Source organism: Frieseomelitta varia, unplaced genomic scaffold (assembly GCF_011392965.1).
Source record: "Frieseomelitta varia isolate USP_RPSP 00005682 unplaced genomic scaffold, Fvar_1.2 scaffold_208, whole genome shotgun sequence".
NCBI lineage: Eukaryota > Metazoa > Arthropoda > Insecta > Hymenoptera > Apidae > Frieseomelitta > Frieseomelitta varia.
In genome coordinates, this window is record NW_025109839.1 from 7,908 (window position 1) to 35,587 (window position 27,680).

Here is a 27,680-nt window from a genome sequence, read left to right on the forward strand (position 1 = left end):
TTTTTTTTTTTATTAAATCTTAATCTTCTTTTGATTAAATCTTTCTCCTTCTATTATTAAATCTTAATCTTCTTCTGATTAAATCTTTCTCCTTCTATTATTAAATCTTAATCTTCTTCTGATTAAATCTTTCTTCATCAATTATTAAATCTTAATCTTCTTTTGATTAAGTCTTTCCTTCCTTCATTAAATCGTAATCTCCTTTTGATTAAATTTCAAAATTAACATTCGTGAATTTGTCGTACGTGTTTCGTGGATACAAGTTGAGTGCGACGACGGATGAGGAGACGGTTAGATGAAGCTTAGGAGGGAATGAACGGAGCCTGTCGTGGAAGTTCAGCTTCTCAGAGCGCGGTTATTACAACCGTAATAAACGACGACATTTTCGGGCTTAATTACTTGCTTAATTAACGAAAGTCTTGAACTGGGGCGACAAGAGAGACTCGCAGCCTCGTGTAGGTGTTTTAATCTTTATTATTACGGAGAATCAGGAAGTTTGCGCTTCCATGGTGTTTTGCAATTGTTTCGGCAATTGTGGCTGGATCTTCCAACTGCTCGAAAAATTTCCGTCAAACGTTACACTCTGAAGTTTCTAGAACTTCTCAATTGACGATATTCTTTCACAAAGTTGCAGCAATTTGCAATATACATAATGTTTTCATCGAGCGTCGCAATATTCTTCCAAAACAATGTATACTAAATATAATACTGTGGTACAGTGTATACTAAATATAGTACTATGATATAGTGTATACTAAATATAGTATTATAGTACAGTGTATACTAAATATAGTATTATAGTATAATGTATATTAAATATAGTACCCTAGTACAGTGTATACTAAATATAGTATTATAGTATAATGTATATTAAATATAGTACCCTAGTACAGTGTATACTAAATATAGTATTATAGTATAATGTATATTAAATATAGTACCCTAGTACAGTGTATACTAAATATAGTATTATAGTATAATGTATATTAAATATAGTACCCTAGTACAGTGTATACTAAATATAGTATTATAGTATAATGTATATTAAATATAGTACTATAGTATAGTGTATACTAAATATAGTAATATAGTATAGTGTATACTAAATATAGTAATATAGTACAGTTAATACTAAATATAGTACCCAATATAGTGTATATTAATACTAAATATAGTACACAATATAGTGTATATTAAATATAGTACTATAGTATAGTGTATACTATATATAGTACTATAGTATAGTATATGCTAAATATAGTATTATAGTATAGTGTATACTAAATATAGTACTATAGTATAGTATATGCTAAATATAGTACTATAGTATAGTGTATACTAAATATGGTACCCTAGTACAGTGTATACTAAATATAGTATTATAGTATAATGTATATTAAATATAGTACTAGATATAGTGTATACTAAATATAGTAATATAGTATAGTGTATACTAAATATAGTAATATAGTACAGTTAATACTAAATATAGTACCCAATATAGTGTATATTAATACTAAATATAGTACACAATATAGTGTATATTAAATATAGTACTATAGTATAGTGTATACTATATATAGTACTATAGTATAGTATATGCTAAATATAGTATTATAGTATAGTGTATACTAAATATAGTACTATAGTATAGTATATGCTAAATATAGTACTATAGTATAGTGTATAATAAATATGGTACCCTAGTATAGTGTATACTAAATATAGTAATATAGTACAGTGTATACTAAATATAGTATTATAGTATAATGTATACTAAATATAGTACTATAGTATAATACTAAATATGGCACCCTAGTATAGTGTATACTAAACATAGTATTATAGTATAGTGTATACTAAACATAGTATTATAGTATAGTGTATACTAAATATAGTACAATAGTATAGTGTATACTAAATATAGTACAATAGTATAGTGTATACTAAATATAGTACTATAGTATAGTGTGTACTAAATATAGTACGAAGAGTCAAGATCTCTTTAGAGGGGACAGAAAATTCCGCTCATTGGCATCACACACAATCTACACTTGTGCAAAGTTCCAATTTTTTTTTTTTTTTCCTTATAAACCTGACTGACGAATTCTAACGTAAATAAAAAAAAAAAAGTACAAAGTGCAAAGTACTCACTGGTCTCGTTCTGGAAGTAGGGATCATCTCGGTCGGTAAAGAACCACGTCTGAAATCAGAAACAAAGAGAGGTTAAGTCAAGGGTGCACGACGGGGAACTACAGGATTGGCCAGAAATCACTTCCTGCTTGAAATAAGTCCTTACATATAATTTGAATAATCGGATTAAATTAATGAAATTAGCTCTTTTCGTATATTTCTCTTGTTTTATTTAAAAAAAAAAAATAAATAAATGGGAGGAAACTTTTGACCCACCCTGTACATCGTATGTTTCGAGTCTAACGACCTTCACGATCACGTACGCAGGCGCCATTGTTTACACGAGCCGCGTACCGATCGTAAATTTCGATTTCTCCGGAGTCGTTCGTTCGAGACTCGTCCGATCGGTCCCGTTTACGTCTCGAAAATCGAAAATCGTGCTCGATCAATCGATCACGCGCGAGTCACCCTTCCTTTTCCAAGACAACCAAAACTGAAACGACAGATTTTTGCCTATATTTGTTCCTTGTAAATCACAGACACTAATATGCAGAAGATTAAATTGTTAAAACTAAAGAAAAAAAGTAGAAAATTTTTCGCAGAAATCAAAAGACCTACAATATTCATTCTTCGTGGAAAACAAACTCGAGAAATTCGAAGGAAACGGACTGCGAGAGAGTGTAAAATCTCTGCGCGATTAACAATTGTGCATTCTCGTCTCGTTTGCTGATAAGTATCCCGTGAAGCTCAACAAAAGCAGGAAGAGAGGAAGGAGGCGCAACACCTTGGGATTCGAAGTTCTGGCTGGTCGGACGATCTCGTCCTCTGGCCGAGAGGGAGGTGGAGAGTAACGACGGATGCTAAAAGATCGGTGCAGCGCACGTGTTTGAAGCCAGTCAGTCGCCTATTTTTAGTTGGCGGAGTTCCCTTGCCAGGAAGTGAAGCGTCGACGGAACGAGGGCGAACGCTGAGCGAACGCGGCACAGACCAGTCACGACGCGTAGCATTGTCTCGAGGATCGTCACGTGACGCGGGATGCGCTTTCGAGGCATCCGGGGAAACGCGGATGCCACTTGCCGCCACTTGCTCCGCGCAGTGGAAAGGAGAAAGAACGTGGGAGAAAACGTGGGCACTCGTCTCGCCGAAACGCAACGAACGTCAGAAACCGAGTAGAAAGTAGCAAGCACTCCGCTGCTTGTGTATATCGAAGTGATCACTGGAAATGCGTTGGAGGGGGGGGGGGGGGGAGAAGAGGAGAATACGTATACACGATTGCTACGATCGCTCGCGGCAGATCTGCTGCGACTTTCGTTTCGAGAGAACTGGGCTGCTGTTCCGTCTCGAATCTACTCTGTAATTTGTAATATATCACGTTGAATGCCATACTGATTTTACGTGACTGGCCCAAGACGCCAACACGAATCTGTAGTTACACGACAGATATCACGTTGAAATATTACCTGCAACAGATAACATTGTTAACCTCTTGCGCCGGCAACTGGTTCGCGGACCGTAACGAATGACCAAACCGTATACGATAAATCGTTGCTATCTTTTTGAATTTGTATTCGGTATATCACTGGATAGAAATTATTGAGAAGTAATAAACACTTGTTTTGCGTTATTAGGTTATACTTAAATATACTTAAAACTGAGAAAATATTGCAATTTTGAGCCAAATATTGTCGACGTGCGTAGCAAGAGGTTAACCACTTGCGCTGGTAACTGACTGCGGACCGTAACGAGTGACCGAACACGTATACAATGAATCGTTGCTTTCTTTTCGAATTCGTCGGTATGATGTCACTCTAGATAGATAGAAATTATTACGAAGTAGAATGAATTTATTACTTGTTTTGCCTAGGTTATACTTAAATATACTTAAAATTGAGACAAAAAAATTCTCGACGTGCGTTAGAGGTTAACCACTTGCGCTTGGCAACTGAACGTGACGAGTGACCGAACCGTACACAATAATTCGTCGCTTTCTCTTTGAACTCGTCGATATGATACCACTGGATAGAAATGATTGAAAAGTAATAAATTTATTATTTGTTTTGCCTGTGCATTTGATTTATACTTAGATATATTTAAAATTGAGAAAATATTGCAATTTTGGGACAAAAGATTCTCGACGTGCGTTAGAGGTTAACCACTTGCGCTTGGCAACTGATTGCGGACCGTAACGAGCGACCAAACCGTACACAATAATCCCTAGTCACTTTCTTTTCGAACTCGTCGTTATGATATCACTGCCTATATAGAGAAAACTATGCCGTGAAAGAAAAGAAAAAGTAATTGGCGAGAAACCCAAAGATCGAACGGCGGGGTCAAAGTCCTCGACTTTGATATCTTGCGATAAGAACGGTCGCGACGAAACGGATGTCCTGCGTAACCGGCAATTAAACCGCGGCAGAGGGAGAGACGGAACAAACGCGAGACAGGGAAAAAAGAAGAAGAAAAGAGGTGAGACGAATAAACTCCGGAGTCAGCGTTCGCCGAAGGAAGGAACACGAATATCCGGCAAACAAGGGACTAGGGAGGCACCACGTGAAGCCAGGGAGAAAGAGGGACGAGAGACGAGATGACGTCAGTGGCACCGGCGTCGCGTTACATCGACGTAATTACGTTAATCCACGCACGTACGTCGCGGCTAAAACGGGCATCGTCGTTAAGCCGATGATCTCTCCACTGGGACCCGATTCTCCGTCTCTCTCTTTCTCTCTTCCTCGAGAATAGTTCGAACGTTTTGGTTCCAGTCGTTATTTCCAACTCTATGAGCGACGTTAGGAATTAAACGGACTCTTAACCTGAGCTGGAAGAGGTTACAACGTACACGTACACACACTTCTGCCGAGAAGCGTTAAGAAACAGTTTAGGTTAGGTTTAGTTACACATGGTTATGTAACTGAAGTTGCTCTTCTCATATTTCATACACTTTATACATCTATTTGTGCACTTCTCATATATAGGATGTTTCATTTTCATCCTGCCAGAATGTTCCATAATTGAAATTAAGGAAAAGATCTATGTGGATGTATGTAAGCGTAGGGTTGCAAATGTTATATATTGAAAAGTTATGATAAAAATACCAAAATTGTAAATTTATTCAATTAATTGATATCTATCAGTATTAGTACTAACTCATGCACCTCTTACATATAGACTGTTTCATTTTTATCCTACCAGAAAGTGCCAGAATGTTTTACAATTAATTATGAGTAAAAGATGTTGTACAAACACAGGATTCCAAATGTTTTATAACAAAACTATAAATTTAGTCAGTTAATTGATACCTATTAGTATTAATACTAACTCATGCACCTCTTACATATAGACTGTTTCATTTTTATCCTACCAGAGAGTGCCAGAATGTTTAAATAATTATAAGATTTTTCATCGAGTATACAAACAATCCTGTATCTAACTGTAAATATACTCCAATAACTAAATGAATATTCAAGTTACACATGCTTGAAAATCCAAGTACCCAAGCGTGTAAATATTTGTCTGCCCGAGTATGTTTAAGTGCTTGAACTTGAACCTACTGAAATACACCAACCACCTATAGTGCCCTCATAAATCGTGAGAGCTCTGAATACACTGAATTAAGCCACTAGAGTAGCTAAAGAAAAAAAAAAAAAAAAAAAAAAAAAAACAACAACGTAAAATTCAACTGAAACTACCAACGTTCCAAATTTCAACCCTCTGATGATCCAATCAATTTCGAGAAATCATCAACCAATCGTCGATTCGAAAGATAGAGGAAGCCGAAAAGAAACGAGGAGGAACTGAACGAGGAGGACTCGACTCGTGGCTGCGCCCTATATTTTACTCGCGTAAAATTACAGCGACACAGTCGACGAACGTTTCCAGATAAATAAACGACTTGATAATTGATCAATTATCCGCGAACGTTTCGGAGGCTGTTGTAAATTGAAGGGTTGCGATATATAGGGCGAGTCACTGAAACTAATGACAAACGTTTGGACGATCGATCGATCTTTTCACTCTGACGAACACCCACGGCATATTAACAGCGAGCCAATCGAGCACGATGACTCTTCGATTGCGACGACTTGTGAATTCCACTCCGCGGTGTAAAGCCGCGGTACAAGCAATTTGTCGAGGTCGAAAGCGTTGATGCGATGGCAAATTCGAACATAATCGTCCAAATACTATTTTTTTAGGATTTTTTAGGATATTTTAGGATTCCCCTCTTTTGCTGATTTAATGATTAAATACTCAGATATATTAATTAATATATTAATAATTAATAATTAAATACTCATATTTTTATATTAATAATTAATAATTAAATACTCAGATATTTTTATATTAATAATTAATAATTAAATACTCAGATATTTTTATATTAATAATTAATAATTAAATACTCAGATATTTTTATATTAATAATTAATAATTAAATACTCAGATATTTTTATATTAATAATTAATAATTAAATACTCAGATATTTTTATATTAATAATTAATAATTAAATACTCAGATATTTTTATATTAATAGTTAATAATTAAATACTCGGATATTTTTGTCAATCGTTGCAGCAAAAATAGTAGAAACGTCAGCAACGTGTAAAGCAACTCGATTTACATTTTAAACGAGTTCGTATCAGCAGATAAATAACACGGGGCCCTCTGGCAGTAGTCCGCTTTCCTGCCTAACCCCTTTTCTTCGCTAGCGATAAATCATTCACCTCCGTAAATTGGATCGTGAATTCGTAACAGCGTGAAATGAAGGAAGCATCTCGATACTTTCTTTCTAACATCTTTTCCCCTCTGTTTAAATTACCAAAGTATCATAAAAGGTGCGAATAAAGTAATAGAACGATAATATAATATATAATAAATAATAAAGTTAATATATAAAGACAATGCAGTCAAATAAATAATATACAATATGTAGTAAAGTTGGTTTTGTTTTTGGGAGATCCTTAGGTGGATCGAATCAATTTGTTCTCTGAGAATTCTATTCCATTCTGATCTTTCATCAGGTATTTGAGAATCTTTTTTCTTCCATCAAATGCCTACAGTAACATTTTCTTAAACTTCAATTGTATACTCTAAAGACCTAGAAATAACTTTGACATACATGTATTATCTAGATTATCTAGATTATTGGTATTTACTTAAATTCATCCTTTCTATTCCACCCTGATCTTCCATCAATTATTTGAGGACTTTAGAATTCTTTTTCTTTCATCAAGTGTCTGTACTAGAATTTTCTTAGATTTGAATTGTGTGACAAATTCTGAACAAATATCCCTGATATACCTGTACCTACATCTAGATTATAGGTTTCTATTTAAATTGTATATTATACATTTAATTGTATTATAATTATATAACAAACTCTGAAGAACTAGAAATACCTCTGATATATCTATGTACATATATTGCAGGTATCTAGATTACGGGTTTTTATTTAAATTCATATTTTCATGATTGAAACAAATAGAATGTAGATAGAGATTTCTTTTATGCAGCAAATATTGCAACGTCTACATAATTCGTTTGAGTGCGCGATTCCTGAAAATCTCAATTATTAGCCGGCCCTTCTGGCGACTTTTTTGGGCTGCTAATTCCAGGAAGTGTCGCCGGTAGCGCTGGAGAAGCAGAGGGAGGCCAAAGCAAAATGGAGAGTACAATGCACACAATTAGTCGTGGCAAGATAATATCGCAAAAATTGGGCCTTCTACCTGTACCATCGTCTACTTCACCATCATCTACGCTTCAACGAAGACCGGAAACAGACAGACTCGGCGAATGAAATAGGTGGACAGACGGATGTGTAAAATTCGTTTGTTTCAAGAACGAGAGCTCGATCCGCAAACGAAACGATGTACGCTGTTAGCTGGGAACAAGAGACGCAAAGGAACGAAACGGCCGGAACAGAAACACAGCGAATGCGGTTCCCACGAGACGAGTGCGCATCGAGCTTGAAAACCACCGAACAGTAACAAATCGTACACAGAGTGGGCCCTATTCCAAACAGACGTCCAATCTAACGAATTAATACCTTTTTCAGGAATCAATTATTACTCTTCGTTTGAGATTACTCGAAAGGTAATTATCTGCAGAACCAAACAACGATTCAATTTCGACGAGATATGTATGTGTTCTAAATCTCTAACATTGTGCGACGATTCGCTATCAATAAAATGAACCAAATGTATATTTTTAATTGTGCAATTGTCTAATTTTGTCAAATGTATAATTTTGATTGCAGCAACAAAATGATGAACCAAAAAAAACCATCGAGAAATTGATTCTAAGATGTGATTCTGTAAGATTGCAATATTAGGTAAAATATTTTACAATGTTACAAGATTCTATTATCATGTTCGTGTAACATAACAATGTGTTTGTATTATGTCTAACATTATATTTAATATGTTGTTACGTGTAACATACATATCTGCTATGTTTAACATATTGTATTGTATCTAATACTATATTTGATTATTATGTGTAACATGTATATGTACATTTCTGCTAAGTTTAATATCCAATATTTAATTCTATTATATAGAAACATTAACACTGTGTTTGATATGTTATTATGAATAATATATATATGTAATGTTCAGTATGTTGTATTATATCTAACATTGTATTTAATATATTGTTGCATGTATACGTACGTATCTACTATGTTTAACATATTGTATTATATCTAATACTGCTAATTTGATACATTGTTATATATAATATGTACATATATCCAACATTGTATTTAATATGTTCTTACACCTAACATGTACAGCTGTCATGATCAACATGTTGCATCATATCCAACATTATATTTAATATTACCTCTCCATTAAATTTAATTTAACGCTGCAATCTTACAGAATCACGAAGATAACCTATAAAGATCTGAAATAGGACAAACATCTCAATATACATCATGTAACGCGGTAACCGCATTCTATAGAGTACAAGAAACATGAAAGCTCCCGGACGATTTGTCACGTACCTGATCCTTGGCGAATTGAAACCACGTGCTGATGATAGCTGGCAGGCGGGAGTGATGGTAGTGCTTGGTTGTTTTCACGCTGATAAACACGTCGTCGAGATTCGTAGTGAACAGCGCCATGGTCGCAGTCGCGATCGCAGGTGTCACCGATGATTCCTCGCTGATCATCATCCTCCTCGACGCCGACACCTCCACCAACACGTTTCTACTATTCACTTCGACCGTCATCTCGTCAACCCACTGCGGACAATACAAGTACGTATACAGTCAGCCGCCATGTTTTCATAACGTTTCACAAACGTAGCGCTTATAGAGCAACAATTCGATCGAGCATTCTTGGAAAGGAAGCGAGCTCGCGTAATGTTTACTCTCTCGTGCACGCAACCAGAGAAGTTCGAACTTGATTTGTCGCTCGATCAGCATAACTGGCTATTGAATCGTGCTTGGGGAAACGAATGACTCGACGTCGATTGCAAGTGACATTTGCGTCGTTCTTTATCACTTTATAGACATTTACTTTTTTTTTTTTTATAGAAATGGATATTTCTATTTTTTAACCTTAGCTTAGCAGCTTTGTTTGCCGGTTACAAGTCGATATAAGTCTAAATTTTAAACCCTCTCAGTGTTTCATTTCATTTTATGTACTTAATTATTTTTAAGTTGCGACGAGTATACTCGGTGCATTTGCTTCCTTCAGTTTGTTAAAACTGAAATAAATTACAATAAAGCGACAAAGTTTTCCAGTTGTTTTTCTTTAAATCGTATTTTAAACATTTATTATGAAATTGTATTATAAAAAATTATGTGCAATTTATAATTGCAATTTATAACTTCTCTTTTCTTGTCTTAAAGTATTCTAAAATATGTTAAAATTACGAATATGTCTATCTAAATTTTACTGTAACAGCAAATGCAAATTTTTCTTTTACTACATGACGACTGTGTGCTCGTCATCAAATAAAAAAATGGCGTACTCGAGAGGGTTAATAACAAGGAGTAGATGATAGATGATAGTATAATGAAAGTAAAAGAATAATGATAATGGTGATGTAGTTCCTTCATCTAATGAATATCTATTTCTTTCTATATCATATCTTCATTTAAAAAATGGAATCTGCAATAAAAAATTTGATAATTCTCTAACAAACTCAATAAGATGACTTTATGAAGCTTCCAGAACGACGGAGAAAGATAATATACATCAGAGTGGATAGTATATAATTCAATAACGAATATTTTTTACGTCATCAAGCAAAAAAAAAAAAAAAATGGCGTCTCTTCGTACTCGACGCAAACATCGAAAAGGTTAATTAGTGCGTACATGTTACGACAAACACAGTGGCGGGTAAATATCTTTTACAATCACTATGCTATTCCCGACAGTTTCATTTGACAGAACGATTGAAACAGTAATAATAATAAACAATAACTGCCAGTAACAACTGATATTAACAATAAATAAATGAACAAATTAATGAAACACTTACCTGACGAGGTGCAACGGCCTGATAAAGGAGGATAGTGGCATAAGCGGTGGCGAGAACGAGCGCCAACGCCTGAAGGCCTCGTCTAGTCGGCAGGCTACGGGGCATTTTAGCACTTCCGGTGCCGGCGTATCCCGCGCCAATCACCGATAAACGAGCCTGCGGCCCACCGCCGCCGAATTTCACCGACCGTCCCTCCTCCTCGTGATTTTCACGCTTTTCACGCGCGCCGACGATCAACGGCGACCACCCCGCATCATTCCCCTCCTTCTGCCGCGTGAAAAATACGCCAGTCATAACACACACGCGCACGAGCGATCACGCCGCTTACCTTCGCTCCGTTGCTCTTCCGAAATATCGATACTGATCCGATGAATCGCGGCTCGCTTTCGATGATCAAATCGACGCGGGACGATCGCGTCTACGCATGACAACGAGCCGCGTGAAACCAACACTCGATTCACTGCAGCTGCACGATCACGAGTGCAGTGTACGAACGTCCGTTGAATGTTCCTCGCTGTCACTTCGTAACTCGACGATACACAGGACAACCCGCGAGATTTCGACGTACCTGATTCCCGACGGCACCGCCGACGATGTCATTGTTCCGTCTCCCGCTAGTTTCCGGCCGGATTGATCAACCGCCTGCTCGAATCGATCGAAACGTCGGGATTGGCACGTCCAGGAATAATCGAACAGTCGTCATAAATCTCGATCGATCGATAGTCGGGCAACTCGTGAAACTCGCCCTGCGAATTTATCATAACGAGTAACTGTACTGATACGGCAATAATAATAAAGATTCCTTTGATTTCTAATCGTTCGATCGCTCGATTTTTTTTTTTTTTTCGCAATGTTGTGGATAATTTGGGACCTGTAGAACAGCGGCGAGCGTTTGACAATCAAGTGGTTGTCATACGGGAACGCTTTCGTGAGGCGAAGGTATACGAAAAGTCACGAGGCGAACACGCACGAAAGAAAACGAGTGCTGCGCGGCGCGCGACGAGCCACCGACTGAACACATGGCCGGCCGTTGTGACTACGCTGTAAACATCGCTATAGCAGCCACTTCGCCGGCATGGTGGGAGAGCGGCCTGCAGAGTGGCACCGTGTCTCGAACGAATGTGAGAGAAGGGGTTACGCGTTTTAAATGGAACAACCCCCGGCTCTTCGTTGATCCGAATTTAATATCCTAATAAAAATATAAAAATATATTATTATGCTTTAATTTTTAAATATATATTAATACATATTGTTAAATATATTTTTTATTATTTAATTAGCATCTTTTATTATTTGATTAGCATTTTAAATGGAACACCAGACTAATATCCTAATAAAAATATGTTAATATGTATTATTATTAATTAAATATATTTTTTATTATATATCTTTATATTATATAATCGATAAATAAGGAGTTTTAAATGGAATACCTCGTTGATCTGGACTAACCTAATAAAAATATAAAAGTATATAAAATACAAATATATTAATACGTATTATGTTTTAATTATTTTATATATTAATGCGTATTATTGATAATTAAATATATTTTTTATTATATATCTTTATATTATATAATTGTTAAATAAGGAGTTTTAAACGGAATACCTCGTTGATCTGGACTAACCTCCTAATAAAAATATAAAAGTATATAAAATACAAATATATTAATACGTATTGTTTTAATTTTTTTATATATTAATGCGTTATTGATAATTAAATATATTTTTTATTATATAATTAATGAATGAGGAAAGTTAAACGTTTTAAATGGAACACCGGCTCTTCATTGGTCTGGACTAATATCCCAATAAAAATATAAAAATATATAAATAAAAATATATTAATGTTTCAATTTTCAAATATATATTACTATATATTATTAATTAAATATATTTTTGTTATATATTTTTATATTATACAATTAACGAATAACCATTGAATTTCTTAACTTTTATAATTCAACTTCTTTTTATACTATATTTCTTTTCTACTTCTTTTATAGATTTGTTCAATTTAGACCTTTCGGTTGTTACAATATAAATGCAAATGTAAACTGCAAAATGTAATTGCAAAATATTGGAGACATTATATAATATGTATACTGTGAAAGAAATATTATCGTTGATAAATTCATCCCAAAGTGTTCGAAGGACGAAGGGGAGTTAGTTATAAAGTATAACTATCGCAGGTCAGGTGTAAATTTTTTCGTAAAAGATTGCTTATATTTTTCATATTACAATATTTAATTATTAAGATCGTTAATATTTACATTTGTACACGATTGAATACACATCACTGTATAGGAAAAAATTTGAACGGATAATCATAAGTACTTCATCGTGAGCTATATTTCGCGAGTTGATAAAAATCGTCCACTTCAACTTCAAATGCGCAATACTCTTTCGCTTCAATAAATGTCTTTTTCAACATCATCAAAATTAGAAGTTGTTATAAATTCTTCACTTGTAAACCAAATCGTTCCTAATCGCGATAGAAGAGACGTTTCTATCCCAATGATTGTTAAATTTCTTATCCGTTTCTTTTTCTTTTTGTTGTTTAAAATAAATATGTTTGACGTAATTATCATGATAGCTGCCACTTTGCACTTTTCAGAACCCAATTGTATGTGCGTTCATCGCACATCATTCACGTTGCTCTTCGACGTAAAAGAACTATACTGTTGTACAACTTAATCGCAGGTCCGAGACGTAATCCCAGTAGCGATACCAAATCCTCTTGAGTCAACATTAAAAATGCTTCGCCGTCAATATTCTACGAACATAAAATACACCAAATTATATGAACTGTTTGAATGTAATGAATTATATTACTTTTTTTCTTTCTTTCCTTTAATACATACATGTTGCCTAAAGATATTTCCAATTTCTTTACAGTTGGGTACGCTTTGTATAAATTTAATGACTTCTTCATTCGACCATCTTCGTGGATTTGTGTTCTGTTTTGCTACTACCCTGTTTAAAGCATTGCTATGTTTCGCCCAAATATGCGGCGAATCCGGTAACGGATTGTACCCAGGATTGTAAACAGATTGATACAATTCAGTACGCAACTGTTTATCAGGCATATTTGCAGCATAAGGTATAGTAGTTAACGATGAGTCACCGTACGAATTCGAGAGGGAATACAAAGGTTCCTCTGAAATCTGTCGCCTACAAAATGTACAAACATGTATAAATTGACAACGAGTACATAACATTTAACAAATGCAAAAAAAATAGTTATGAGTTAACCTCTTTTTCCTCTTTCTTAAAAGTTCATCGTCATCCGTTTGCCCATCACTGTGATGATGTTTTGATCTATTGTACCTGTAATTATGAATTACACGTAATTATGAATCAATTATAACAATGTACAAATCTAATTAAAAAAAAAAATTTGTATAGTTTACTTTTCTGAATTTTCAGATTTATCATTCTTGTCGGAAAAGTCCCCATCTTCTTGCTTAATGTCTTTTTCAGTCTTCATCAACCGTTCGTCCGAAAACAATGGTTTCTCCGACTTCTCCATTTTTATTTTATCGGCTTTCTCTAGTTTTGGTCTGTCCTGCATATCCTCTTCAAAATCACAAGTCTCGTGTTTCAAATTAAGTCTATCAGATAACTGTCTAACTTTATGAAGATTTTGAGGAGAATATGGACATCCAGATGCAGAGTTATGCGTTGCATATTTAGGCCCTTTTACGTGTCCTATTCCTTTGCAACCATATGTTCCACATTCAGGTCTGTCATTTAAATTATCTGGCGCTGGAAACAGTAATACACATTTGAAACAACAACGTAAAAACATGAGAATTATACAGATATTTATAAAACTCTTACTTAATGGTGGTTCTAAGGGATGACCAGTTTTCATACACCAACCCATGGGATGTATGTCAGGGGAATCGTCGTCCACCCAATAGGCATGATTTTCTGGCCATCCGTCAAAACGTATTTTCAACCTGTAGAACAAAAATACAAATAATTTTATTACGTTCCAATAAATTGTGAAAAAAGAATAACAGATACTTGTAATTTACGTACATATGATCTTTCACGTCTTCAACTGTTGCCACCCTTATGAGTTGAGGCACACGTTTATCAACTGTTTCTAATTTCATTCCACGCTTAAATCCACAAGGAGGTCGTTGTTTAAAAGCTCTAGCTGGTGCGACCATTGAGCGAGTTTCTCTAAGATATGCATCCCATGTGAAAGATTTGGGGTCTTTATAGTCTGAAACAGTAAATTCACGTTTTCATATGAACATTTTCATATACATTGTCTTACTTACTATTTGGTGGCGTCAGACTGTGACCATTGTGATGGCACCAACCCACTGGATGAATGTACGGAGAACTTGCATCTGCCCAATAATCGTACACTTCGTCCCAAGAATCAAAATGAACTAATATACGGGAATCCATTAGGCCTGCTATACTTGCTACGCAAACCAACGAAGAATGCTTCCTATCTACCGCTTCTAATTTCATTCCTACGCGAAAACCAGTTGGACACACTGACTGGAATAGCAAAATCCATTTGGTGAAGTACATGAAATTTTCAAAATGAACGATGAAAGTTTGATAAAAAGTTGACTTACACTTACACTTTTGTTTGAAAATATATTTTTTGGCGCTGCGGTAGCTTTACAAATTTTTAAATAGGCATTCCAATTAAAATTACTAGCTACGTAACCTTTCGGCGGATCTAATCGATGTCCATTCTTTTCCGACCAACCGACCGGGAAAATATCCATACTATCTGCGTTTATCCAAAAATCGTAATTTTCTGCGTATCCATCGAAATGCAAGCGTATTCGATAACCTAGAATTATCCAGATAAGTAGATTGAACATCCTGAACGCTATTTTATGCATCGAATACAAAAATGAGAGCAAAATAAAATAACTCACCCACTACTTCAACAACTGTTAGAACACAATATCGTGACGGATGTTCAGGATCTATTCCTTCTAATTTCATCCCAACTTTGAAATGATTTTTAGCGTATGGAAAGGGGTCTTTGAATAATTTAACCGGCGCTGCTTTGGCTTTGCAATGTTCAAGATACTTGGACCATGAAAATCCGAGTTTTCCTGTCTGCCAAGGATACTGAATACAGACACATTTATGAGCAGTATGTTTCAATAAATATGAAAGTGAAGTTTTATTACAAATACCTTCGATTCAGCGATATCTCCTTGACTCTCTTCATCCATTCCTGTAATAGACTCTTTTGTATCCTCGTCTGTTTCAGACTTCACTTTATCCTGTCCTTTGTCTTCGGACTTATCTTCCATGTCTTTAGATTGTTGCTGCTCTTGAAGTAATCTCTTGCGTTTTCGCCTCGCGCGTAAATCCCTGTCAATACAATCGAAATGAATCTGAGTATAGGACATTTAATTAAGTGTTAGAAAATTTTATACATGGCGTACATACTTCAACTCTTTTTCTTTTCGCAATGCAGGCTGTTTCTTGGCTTCTATTATTTCTGTACATGTTGGACCACATGATATCGGACTTTCAAATTCTGCAGCCAATCCGTAACATCCACAGCCTTCACAATGGTACATTGTGTCTGCCGAAACAGTCCTTGATTTCCTATCGTCGGCTGTAACAATAAACTCTGTCAAATTCAAATGAAATTCATCTTCATTCTTTTGAAGAAAATACGTATATTCGCATTGTTAATACTTACGTTTTTTCTCGTTGTTTATATTGTTGACAGTTACGGGACTAGATTTAGAAGAATTTTGTGTCGAACAAACATTCTCTTTGTCGCCAATGCAATCTTTGCCTTGTTTGTTATTTTCGTCCTCATCCACTACTTCCATGATCCCAAACTCGTTCATACAAAACTGTGGAATATATTCAACGTTTCAAACCATAATGTTGCAAATTAATTTCCTAATATTATATATTACTATACCTTTAATGTACTTCCAGGAAGGGTTCCAACACCATCCTTCCAATCCAAAACTTTCGTCGCATCGAAGTTCGAATCATTCGGATGTGTCGTATTCAAATGATCTTTCAAGTCTTCATGATTATTTATATTAATCTTAGTATCACTTTTATTGTCAGTTATTGATTCAATGCCACAACTTGTGCGTGTTTTAATAATCTCAATCTTTATATCATCATCCATGTTAGCATTAGTTAACTTCACAGTTTTCTCTTCGCTAGGAACTACTTTGATCAAAGTAATGTCATCATCATTTTGCACTTTTTTGTCTTTATCTTGCTCTGATTCGGGACTACTTAATGCGTAGCTTACGTCAACTATACTTTCCTGGGGAGATTTTGGAAGAGTTTGCTTTTTCAATCGTTTTTCACTTGATCCTCTTAATATATTGCTTATCGTTTTTTTTCGCTTTTCAGGCATGCCAATATCATCCTTTTTTGGGATAGGGGTAATAACTGCGGAATCTGGATTTTCTGTAATTTTTATACTATCTGTGGAATTATTGTTTCCTTTATTTGCGTTTAGTAAACTCATTTTTGCAATAGGATGCAAAGGAGGTGGGTGTGTAGCTGAATTTGTAGTTTTCGACTCCCGTAACACTACAAAAGATAACATAATGATTATTAATTCGAATCTAACAATACAATAGAGTAATATAATTTGAAATATTTACCTGTAATAGTTCCTTTATTTTCTGTATTAATTTGGCCATTGTTAATTTTTAAATTAAACATGCTAGACTTAGTAGGTCCACCTTGTGGGGGTATACTGACTGGTAATAATAAATTAGCCATGTGTTTTGGAGTTTGGCTTTGAGATCCAGTGGTACTGCTTGTTGAAGTTTGAGCTAACTGCGATATAACTGGTGCTATCACTAATTTTGGTTTAGCTATTTGAGTCGTAGTTAGAGCTCCTAATGAAATATAACAAAAAAATGAGTTAAAAGTATATCAACAAACAGCATCTTTTATTTCTCATAGCTTTGTTGTGAAAATAAAATAGTCACCTGCTGGAATAACAACAGATTCACGTGACTTATTTGGTTTGATGAGAGTTCCAAGATATGCAAAGGTGTGCTTGCCTGCTTGTGCATTAGTTTGATTTCCCTGAGAAGTACTTAAGGGCACAATCTGAGCAGTGGATGTATTAGACTTTCTAAGCAATATATGTTTCTGACCTTGTGAAGTGGTTGTGGTACTGACAGTATTGATGGGCCGATGAATTACAATATGCTGTTTACTTTGAGAAGTAGTAACCTGACTTGGCCCTTGTATAAATACCTTGTTCTGTCCAGTAACAATCTATAACGAAATTAAAATAAACAATTTATTGATAACTCACAAATCTCCAAAAAAATTGATTGAACAATCTTAACATTTTGAACACATTTTGAATCACATATCACTTAACAATTAAAAACTATATAATTTCATATAACTCCTCACATTTGAATGAAGTGTCCTTTGAGAAACATTTGGAATATTTTTGTAATGTACTCTGATAAAATAATTGAATGGTTACAAAAGTGATATTTAATATAATCTGCAATTCTCCACTTTACTAGCAAGTATGTTGAACAGATCTGCATTTACTATAAAGATATACACCATTCAATGCTACCATCTACACATGGAATTTAATAGGATTTCACACTTTACATGTGTACATTCCATATCCATTTACACATGACATAATGAAACTATAGTTAACAGTACACATACTTGAGATACCACCAATTATTCTGGATCATTTTACACAATTATAGGTTACTCTGACCTATATACTATAACTATGCAGTTTATTGTACTATATAGTATAATATATTATTCTACTTATGTAAGAATTGAATTATAATCATTATGAATACTTCAATGTTTCACTGTAAACTTTTACAATGCTATATATAAACATAATGTGGAAAGAAAAGAAATGCCTCTCTTAAATAGTCAGCTATCTCATTTAAGATAAGGATATTAACAAATTACCTGATTATTAACTGGATTGATAATAGCAGCCAATTGCGTGGCATTTGGTGAAACCAAAGTCTGATTAGTGGTTGTTGGTGGTGCTGAGCGTAATTTACTTTGTTGGATATATAATAAAGGCATAACGGGTGTTGTTGGGTCGTCTGACTGTGGAGCCTCCGTATTGCTATTCTCATCTACATCATCTACTACTATTTCTTCTTCCATTCTGTTGAAAAAAGCATAACGCAATATATCTTTTAGAAAAAGAACTCACTTTGCACGTTCAATGACACAAAGGAATCTCACAGGAATATTTCAAAGCATCAATCCACAATTTATACTTTTAACTCTAAATAACTCTAAATCCTCCTTATCCTAATTATATCACAAGAGAAATATATAATTTGACATATTTGAAATATTCAAAGATAAAACTTGACTGGCCTAAAAGTTAAATCACATCTGATTTTCAAAAATTATTATAAAAGAAAAAACCAAAAACAACATAACGATAAAAAAAATTTTTAGTAGAAAAGAAACATATTAACATCGACAAAGAAATATCGCGAGGCGACACAAGGAAAAAAAATACGCAAGGAAAAGAAATCTCTTGCAATTCTACAAACCTAACAGTATATAATATTCTCCTATCGCCAGACAGAATCGTCGCTATTCACATAATTCGCATATAACCTTGACTTTTCAACGTGCAACATGCAACGAGAATCCCTGAGAAACTTGGCGGTCAAACCAACAGGCGAAGTTTAACAACTAATGCCTTGGTGTCGCGTATAGCCATAACTAGGCGTCGAGGGGATCCCACTAACGCGATTTGAAACACGCGCCGAATTGGTCTCGCGGAGTGTTCCTGCGTTTATTATTTTTTTCGCTCGTTCAAACGTGTCGGTCGGTCAGCAATTTATTCCCGTGCATTCTATGAGAACACCGGTGGATCTCCAGGAACAAGCAGCGACGAACAATCACGGTGGCGAATGTCTTTTCACCCGGGTACTTTTGCAAATCGTCGATCGCGCATCACGAACTACTCCGAGGGAACACAACGCGCACGCACACTTTTCACTGGAATACAAAGACGGATGAAATTATGCGAGGCCGATCGTCTCGCTGTCGGATATCACCAGAGCAGCGCGAACGATCAACGCGTTGCGAACGAAGGGGCAAACGAAATTGCAGCTACGAAGCGAAATTTCAACCATTATTCTCACATTGATATCTTTCAAGCGTTCGAGCCTTCGTTCACGTACGCTACAGCTACGTGCTCATAGGCTCCGACTGTAGTGGCGACGGCGCAACAGGCCGCCTGCCATTGGTCAATCGGCGTCACGCCGACGGACAAGTTCCTAACCTCGGCTAATCGGATCATCCTTGATACGAGTTGTTAACCGTACCGGAAAATAGAGACTTTTATCACCCGAGCACCGATGCAACTTCGAAATCGCTCGAAGATCATCGATCGTGCCCGGCCGATCAATAATTACGCGTCACGTACAGACCACGACTCCTTTTCACTTTATTTGGTGCCTTTACGAACACACTTCTCTCGCTGCAACTCTCGACAAATCTCCCGCGCAAATGTACGGAAGAAAGGGGGAAAAGAAAAAGGGAAGTGAAACCGATTTGCGTTCTACCGATCGATGCGAGCTGAAACCGATTGAAAATAAAAATGGGGAAAAAGACGAGTATAACTCGTCGTTATGCAATGAGAAATAGCCCCGTTAGAATTTTAAAAATCTAAATGCACCCGAGGTTCGTAGTTCGAGAGAAATATGTACAGTATGAAATATCTCTGACTCGTGAATACACGTGTGTATATAATATATATATATACACGTGTACATACGTGTATGATTAGATTCTATTATTTTATTTTCATAGTTGACGGTTTTAACCAATAGCAGCCGGTATTTTGTGTGACGTCGTATTGTTATCGTGGTTGGATTGGTCAAACGAGTAGCACGTATAATCGGTGAAAAGGATTCCGCTTTGAAACAGCAATTTCTAGCGAACCCCTGACAAAATTATTAAATTTTAACTGTTTGCATGTTTTGCTACGCCGTGCACGAAAATACCATTTACGTTAACTCGCACGAACTGGCAATCGATGCATTCAATTCACACGCTAGAAAAACACTCAAGTTTTGATTTCGATATACTTCTGGATTAACCTCTAAAATATGAAATGCGTTCAATGTTCGATGTATTATCGCTTCGTGTAACAATTCACCACCACCGTCGGATTACGATTATAGTACTGCGAGATTTCGTAAGTTCACGTTCGAAATGGACAAAAATCGATGACAAACAATTGTTATCCACCGAAATCGAAGTTTCCAACAATTTACGAGCCTAGTATAAATTAACAGCAATGACAATAATACAACGTAGGTACGATTTGCGAGTATCTTTTAAATTTGTAAATAAACAATATATGTGTACTAAATAATTTCTGAATGGAAATAGTGTTTCAATCATTTACTTCGCTACACAATGAATAAAATCACGAATATCGATGCTATTTTATGGAAAAAAAAAAATCGTAAACTGCATTTCGATGAAGCACGAGATATTTAATCTACGATTATCGAGGTTATTAAAAAGTTTCCGAGGTTATTAAAAAAATAAAAAGAAAACGAAACTATTTCGTTAATTTCCGCTTTACCAGTGCAAATTGATCGTACGAGTACAGAGATGTAATCACAATACCCCGAAATACCAACTTATAATATTTTAAGTACATTAAATACAAGTGTTGATAAATTGAAAAAAAATATGAACAAAGATCATTGCGACGATCGTGATAACGTGTATTCGAAAGTTTGCACGCGTTACATTCATTCATAAATACTTTACAACTTTTTCCAAGTACACCGATGCAAGAAGTTACGGAAAGCTTTATAGGTATACTTACTAGGATAAGTGAATGTTGGTCTAACGAATTGCGAGCGGTAATTTTAAGGATATAGTCTGTCGTACGTCGATCGTGAGAAAGAAATTACCTGGCTAATATACACCTCAATATTCGGTGTTACCACTATTACATTTTACACGCAAACAACACGATATAAACATAAGAAATTATACGATAATAAACTCACGTTTTAAAGTTGTCAGTCGCCATAATATGCGAAGAGACGATATTACTCTACGTGCGCATGCGCATCGACCCATAGCTTCTGCTGTAAAGGCTCATTCACATTTCAACACGTAAAATAGAATAAGATAAAAATGTTCAATTACATGCTTCATAAATATGTATTTTAATATCGTAATAAAATTTCTCGAGTATAGAATTTTTGTTTTTAAACGTCAAGGTAAACTTATTTCACGGATGCATTTTTTTTTTTGTTTTTTTTTTTTAAGAACAAACTACGACTAGCGTCAATTCGTTTGCTATCATATCAAGCAACTAATAAATAGTAATTATTCTTCCGTTTATTTTTTTCGTACGAAAGTCTTTATTAAATATTAAAAAGTCATTTTCCTCTTTCAGTTTCGTCAAATAATGACGCGAAGTTTCTGCATCGACCGAATCGCGTAAAAATAATTTACGTTTTTCTTTTGTTTTTTTTTTTTTTGGTCGCGCAAAGCAAGAATCAAATATCACGCTCTTCGTTATCGATCGAAATAAAAAATAGAAATAATATGTAATAAATTGTTCGCCACATTGAAACGCTTATTTCGTGCTGCGCTTCCATAGCGACAGCGTCTCATTTTTAATGCAGCAACTAAAAAAATTTCCATGTGGCATGCATACATTTGCTGCAATAAATTCATTATTACAGTGTTCGAAGAAAATGTAGGAGTCATAGGACAGTCAATCGAGCGAAGTTTAAGAATCATTTTAATTATAAATATGTATGCGTTGATATCTATTCGTTTGCGCATATCAACATATGTATTTACATATTTAAGAAACATATGTCAGAGCGTATGTAAACGCTTGCGCTCGATGCTGCACGCCAGTGGTGTGCAAACTAAGCTTCGTAGCACGGAGAGCTTTTTCCTCACTTCGGTTTCGTTACTATGTCTTGCTGTAGATGCGCATCCAGTGCAAACACTTCCCGCGTATTGCCTTTTGTCTGAGGGACAAGATAAAAGAGGAGAAAAGTCACATCTCGGACACAGACGAGATATTATATGAATAGACTTTGCATCTTACCAGACTTCGTGTCTCGTGTCCTGAAATACCGACATTGCAAAAAAAATCGTTGGTGTCTTAGCGCACTCTACGCTTAAAGAACGGTGCATTGGAGAATTACATCGAGCAAAACGATCAAAGTTGATCAAGTAGTTGAATGCGCCAGGGACATGATGCCTGAAATCTATTACAGCGTTGTCAAATTTTGTAAATGCCAAAACGTAAAGCTGTGAAATTCTATTGTCTATTTTACGAATTCACGACAGATTTCTGGACGTAGTATATTAAAATTCCAAAGCTACTAATACACAGTTTTTAATGTAGATGCTTTATAGTTCACGAAACATTTTTAAGAACAATTTTTAACTAATTAGATTTCAACTATTTCTTAAAATTATTTTCTTAGGTAAGTCAATTGTTGTTACAAAATATAATTTCATCATTCACTTATGTTACATATTCAAATTTATACATAATTATAGAATTTATACAAATTTATGCAGTGCATTGGGTATGACAAAAATATAAATTCTATTATTCATCAATTAAAAATTACGTTCTTAGTTTCTACATAGTGTAATTAAAATATTTGAAATTTTTCTATAAACTAGCTACAATAACAACAAATTTATTGTAACAACCTCGTTATTTATATAATAGAAATCATCATTTCATGAAGATGTAATGAAAAATACAAGCAGAGTGAAAAATATAGTGTTTTCTTTATCTCACAAAATCGATTAATTAAAAAGATAATGTTTTTATACATTTGGATTTTATTATATTTCTTCAAATCGAGTGATGGAAGAAATTTTGAGATTAATTTTTTTAAAACTTTTTTTTTTTTTCATGTAGTAAACCGAGATCCGGGCTCCTAAAGTTGAGAACCATGTGTGAAGTGAAAACCCCTAATTAGCTACAGGAAATAAAATCGAACAGTTTGAGAACTCAAATAAAGACTAAGTTATATGAACAATCGTTCAGCCCATTTCGCTAGTTTCACTGCATCTTATACCGATGGACAGAACAATGAAAGAAATATGGCAACCATGTTAGACTTTGGCAACTATGATTTCATCAGGTAATCCTAAACTTACCCGGGTCCCTTTTATTTGTCATTTCGCTAGTAGGTACGGTAATAAATAAAGTGACTTGAACACAATACAGTCAACTTACAGACTAACTTACAGACGATGTCTTTCTTATTTGTTAGGACAAAGGATTGTTTAGAATGACGATTTCTGCAATAGATTGAAAATCGTGAGGAAGTAATTAATCTACAAGTTCATCGTGCAATTTGGAAAAAGGCAAATGGAAAAAAATAAGAATGAGCAATATTTTAATAAAAACATATTTCAATCAATCTTTTTGGATACTTTTAAACAGATGTAAATATTAATATCTCGTCCCAGTTTCCATCAGCCGTTGTTCCAAATCGTTATGTCCTTTTATTGACGAAGTATATCGCCAGCAATTCTCGCAGCAGACGTGGCAACGTCGTCCACATTTTTCGATTTTGAATTCCCTAGTAACTAGCAGCGCTGCGGTGGAAAACTTGTCTAAATCGGTACGACAGGCAGTGACACGAAAATGGTAATGGGGTCCTAGGACCCCACGAACGTATGGACAAGCAAACATTGCAGGTAGATCTGTCTACACACCTTGTCCACGAAATGAATCGAGGACTTGTCTATCTCTCTGTCTCTCTCTTTTTATCTTTTAGGGTTGATAGTTGCAGAGAGGGGATAGGAATCGCGTTGATAGGGCTTCCATTCGTGAGGACGGCACTGTCATACGCTTCGAAGAGGCCGATCAACGCGCATAAGCGTTTCGAAGGAGAAGGTAAAGAAAAGAAAAGAAAAAGAAAAAAGAAACAGATAGGAAAGTATTTTGTGCGATCGAGAAAAAGAAGCAAAAAAGTTCGAAAAGATAACAAGAGGCGAGAAGATGCCTGTAATTGATCGGATCTCCCTCTATGAAACTCGCTCGTTGAACGTCATTTAAAGGTCGCCGGCGAGTAATCGAAAACAGACAATGGCGTAGTTCGTGTTTTGTGCTATCAGCTGATACGTTTCGATGGGCCGTCGTGCTTGACAAAACAGGACACCGTGAGCAGTAAACCTGGTCTCTCCTCGTTGCTGAATATCATGTTACGATGCGTAGTACCGTGTGCATTCTAACAAGCTAACTCGAGGCTCCGAAAAGTTCTCCTTTCAACTTGTAACGCACCGACTCCATTATTCACTGTCATTGAGCATAGTGTTTTTAATCTGGTAAGGGAACGTTTCGACGAGAGCGCTGCAAACAATTTATTACGTGCATATTCCAATGCACGATGTTTATTTTCCACGCCGATACTTATTAATTTACTGTCGCTTTATTTGATTATTTGTCGCTGCTCGACGTGAATTTCCGTTTTCCAATATACACTTTATCCGGTTTTGCACGTATATACGCATATATGTATGTGCGATGTACTTTGACGTAATCGTATCAAGTTATATTTTGACACGTAAAATTAGGCACGCTGTCTCAAATGCTTGTAACAAAATAAGATATCAATATTGATTTGAATTTCACTCTTGTCAGATAAAGTATATTTTGAAAGATTGTTATCTGTTGCGTCCTCCGTGTTTATATAAACGTTGATTAAACTGTAAATAATATACCATACTTTGACCTGGCAAGTTATTTTTAAAGTCAAGTGCAAATATAAATTTTATGGCTACTCTATCTACGCATTTGTACAAATTTAGTTCATTTCCAAGAAAGTACTTCAATAAAAATTCTCGGTATACTAACAAAACAATAATTACCACACAAGTGAAGTAAGATTGCAAAAATATATACATTTAAAACAACAAGTTCTTTTACATTTTTCTATCTGAATGCAAAAATATTCAAAAACACAATAAACGTATTGAATTTCTGTTGCAGGGATTCTTTCTAACAATGGGGGCAGCTGTGAGCAGTGGGGAAAGTAATGATGAATTGGTTGATAATTTAATGAAATATGGATATATAAGAACAAGAAAGGTGGAGCAAGTTTTTAGAGCTGTTGACAGAGCCGATTACGTTTTACCGTCTCACAGAGAAAGAGCTTATAACGATCTTGCCTGGAAACATGGCAACATTCATTTATCAGCACCATGTATATATAGCGAGGTGATGGAAAGTCTTTCATTGGAGCCAGGATTGAGCTTTTTAAATCTTGGATCAGGAACTGGTTATCTCAGTACAATGGCAGGACTCATATTGAGTAAGACTGTTGTTTTGCTAGATCAGTATGGTACTCTCTTGATATCTTTGCGCCTTTCTTAGATCAACACGGTACGAATCATGGCATTGAGTTGCACGAAGATTGTTTGAATTACGCGTACGAGCGGCTAGAAGAGTTTAAGCAAAAGTCATTAGCACTGGACGAATTTGATTTTTGCGAGCCAGTTTTTGTACAAGGTGACACACATAAAGAATTTATTTATATATGACTCCTGTGAGGACAAAAGAAAAGAGTCATGTAACTGTACGTTTAACAGGGAATTGTTTGAATGTTACACCTAGTAGGCAGTATAACAGAGTGTATTGCGGGGCAGCGTGTCCCGAAAATTACGAGGGATTCATTAAACAATTTGTATGTGTCGGAGGTATCCTTATAATGCCGTTCAAAGATCACCTGTTACGTGTACTCAGAATAGACGAGGATACCTGGTTACACTTTAAAATGCTTCCCGTATCGTTTACAACGTTAGTCGTACCCACTGCTTCGGAGCAAACGTTATTCCATCTACGTATGTATATTTGTAATTTCTTTTTTATTCAAATCAATGAAAAATATCTGCGAATCGTTTCTACATCGCCACTTGCGTGTATTGCAGCTGAATCTGTCCCGTTATCTTTGCAAGAATTATGCAGAGGCAAAATCAGACGCTGTCTGCGATCGAACGTATGGAGGGAGCACGAGGATTTGGAGACGAAAGTAGTAATATCATTGAGACGACGAAGATTCAGTCCTCCCCAGCAAACTTTAACAAGATTCGTGATCCCCGTGCTGGGGGAGTCTGACGAATCTGTGTCAGACGAGTCTGTATCGGACGAAGACGACGAATTTACAAGAAGATTGTGCGTGTTGCTCAACGTAGATGTCGACCCCAGGGATCTGTACCCAACCTCTCAAGTGCGGGCTGTCATGTTGTGCAACATGAACGAAAGTCAGAATTGGCAGGTGGTGAATAGCAATAGCAATAGTAATAGCAACGTTGAATGGAACAATGAAAGTCCTGAAAGTTCGACGGACAATAACAAATCTGTTTCGCGGACAGAAGAGGATAACGGTGTACAAATTGCATCCAATTCGACGGAAGAGAAACAAACGGAGAACAAAGCCGAAGCAACGCAGAATTTCACCAACGTCAACGAAACGTATTTGAATCTGCTGAAGCATACTGAAACGTTGTTAAATATAAGCGAAAGTGATAGCGAAACGGAACAGGACGAGACAATCGTTCAACGTAAAAAGATGGCTAAACGAGAGAAAACGGACAGTGGCATCGTGGAAGACGTGAACTTGAACAACGAGGATAGCAGCCCCAGATCGAATAACAGTCAATCAGAGTTAGAACCTCCTGTCGATCCTCCGGACACGGCGGAAGCGATGGACGTGGATGCATCGGGTAGCCCCCGTGACCAAAATGTAATATTCGCCCGTTACGTAAACAGCGATGCCTTTTATACTTACATGAAGGAGAAAATACATCAGTTACCATTGCCTTTCTCATCGAAGTTGTACCTAAACTATAATCGTAAGCTGTAATATAAGTAAATTACATACGCGAATCATATTATTCTAATTTAAATAAATAAACGAATATATGTGTATATATATATATATAAGTATCATAGTTTATATGAAATAATCACTGACGTTAACTTTGTATCTTTTTCTGTTCTTCTCTCTTTTTATTT

General features: G+C 35.6%; 3 protein-coding genes and 1 long non-coding RNA gene across 16 annotated transcripts in view; 2 read left to right on the top strand and 2 right to left on the bottom strand.

Moving 5' to 3' along the window:
• The window catches only part of LOC122527091 (fringe glycosyltransferase-like), a 17,301-nt gene extending 5,589 nt beyond the window's left edge, over positions 1-11,712 (bottom strand). The window contains exons 1-3 of the mRNA XM_043650946.1: positions 10,623-11,712; positions 9,136-9,375; positions 2,155-2,203 (exon numbers count right to left, since the gene is read on the bottom strand). Coding sequence (XP_043506881.1) covers positions 2,155-2,203; positions 9,136-9,375; positions 10,623-10,916 — 583 coding nt within the window. The 5' untranslated portion in view covers positions 10,917-11,712. The remainder of the gene's footprint in view (positions 1-2,154; positions 2,204-9,135; positions 9,376-10,622) is intronic.
• On the top strand, positions 7,802-9,168 carry LOC122527092. Its single transcript, XR_006306271.1, has 3 exons — positions 7,802-8,268; positions 8,386-8,460; positions 9,011-9,168. It is a non-coding gene; the product is annotated as an uncharacterized LOC122527092 (long non-coding RNA).
• A 1,471-nt stretch (positions 11,713-13,183) lies between the features above and the next one.
• LOC122527102 (lethal(3)malignant brain tumor-like protein 4) lies at positions 13,184-21,782 on the bottom strand. Of its 9 annotated transcripts, none has more exons than XM_043650983.1 (17): positions 21,676-21,782; positions 18,578-18,785; positions 17,599-17,893; positions 17,266-17,505; positions 16,557-17,191; positions 16,326-16,485; positions 16,067-16,238; positions 15,808-15,988; positions 15,541-15,739; positions 15,235-15,452; positions 14,920-15,148; positions 14,672-14,861; positions 14,468-14,589; positions 14,038-14,392; positions 13,880-13,954; positions 13,489-13,798; positions 13,184-13,400 (listed from the first exon to the last, which is right to left on the bottom strand). In XM_043650983.1, exons 1-17 carry the CDS (start codon positions 21,696-21,698, stop codon positions 13,275-13,277), a joined length of 3,738 nt encoding a protein of 1,245 aa, XP_043506918.1. In that variant the 5' UTR covers positions 21,699-21,782; the 3' UTR covers positions 13,184-13,274. The 9 variants fall into 9 exon arrangements, with proteins under 9 accessions (XP_043506918.1, XP_043506917.1, XP_043506916.1 ...); XM_043650982.1 differs by having other exon boundaries at positions 15,229-15,452; XM_043650981.1 differs by having other exon boundaries at positions 15,229-15,452; positions 15,541-15,727; positions 16,067-16,253.
• Positions 21,783-24,343: 2,561 nt separating this feature from the next.
• Positions 24,344-27,556, top strand: LOC122527104 (protein-L-isoaspartate O-methyltransferase domain-containing protein 1-like). 5 transcript variants are annotated; one of them, XM_043650988.1, is made up of 6 exons: positions 24,344-24,361; positions 24,442-24,560; positions 25,656-25,977; positions 26,040-26,174; positions 26,255-26,506; positions 26,594-27,556. In XM_043650988.1, the coding sequence occupies exons 3-6, from the start codon at positions 25,671-25,673 to the stop codon at positions 27,526-27,528; spliced, it is 1,629 nt and encodes a 542-aa protein (XP_043506923.1). In that variant the 5' UTR covers positions 24,344-24,361; positions 24,442-24,560; positions 25,656-25,670; the 3' UTR covers positions 27,529-27,556. The 5 variants fall into 5 exon arrangements, with proteins under 5 accessions (XP_043506923.1, XP_043506924.1, XP_043506922.1 ...); XM_043650989.1 differs by lacking the exon at positions 24,344-24,361 and having other exon boundaries at positions 24,426-24,560; XM_043650987.1 differs by lacking the exons at positions 24,344-24,361; positions 24,442-24,560 and adding an exon at positions 24,567-24,991.
• Positions 27,557-27,680: the final 124 nt, after the last annotated feature.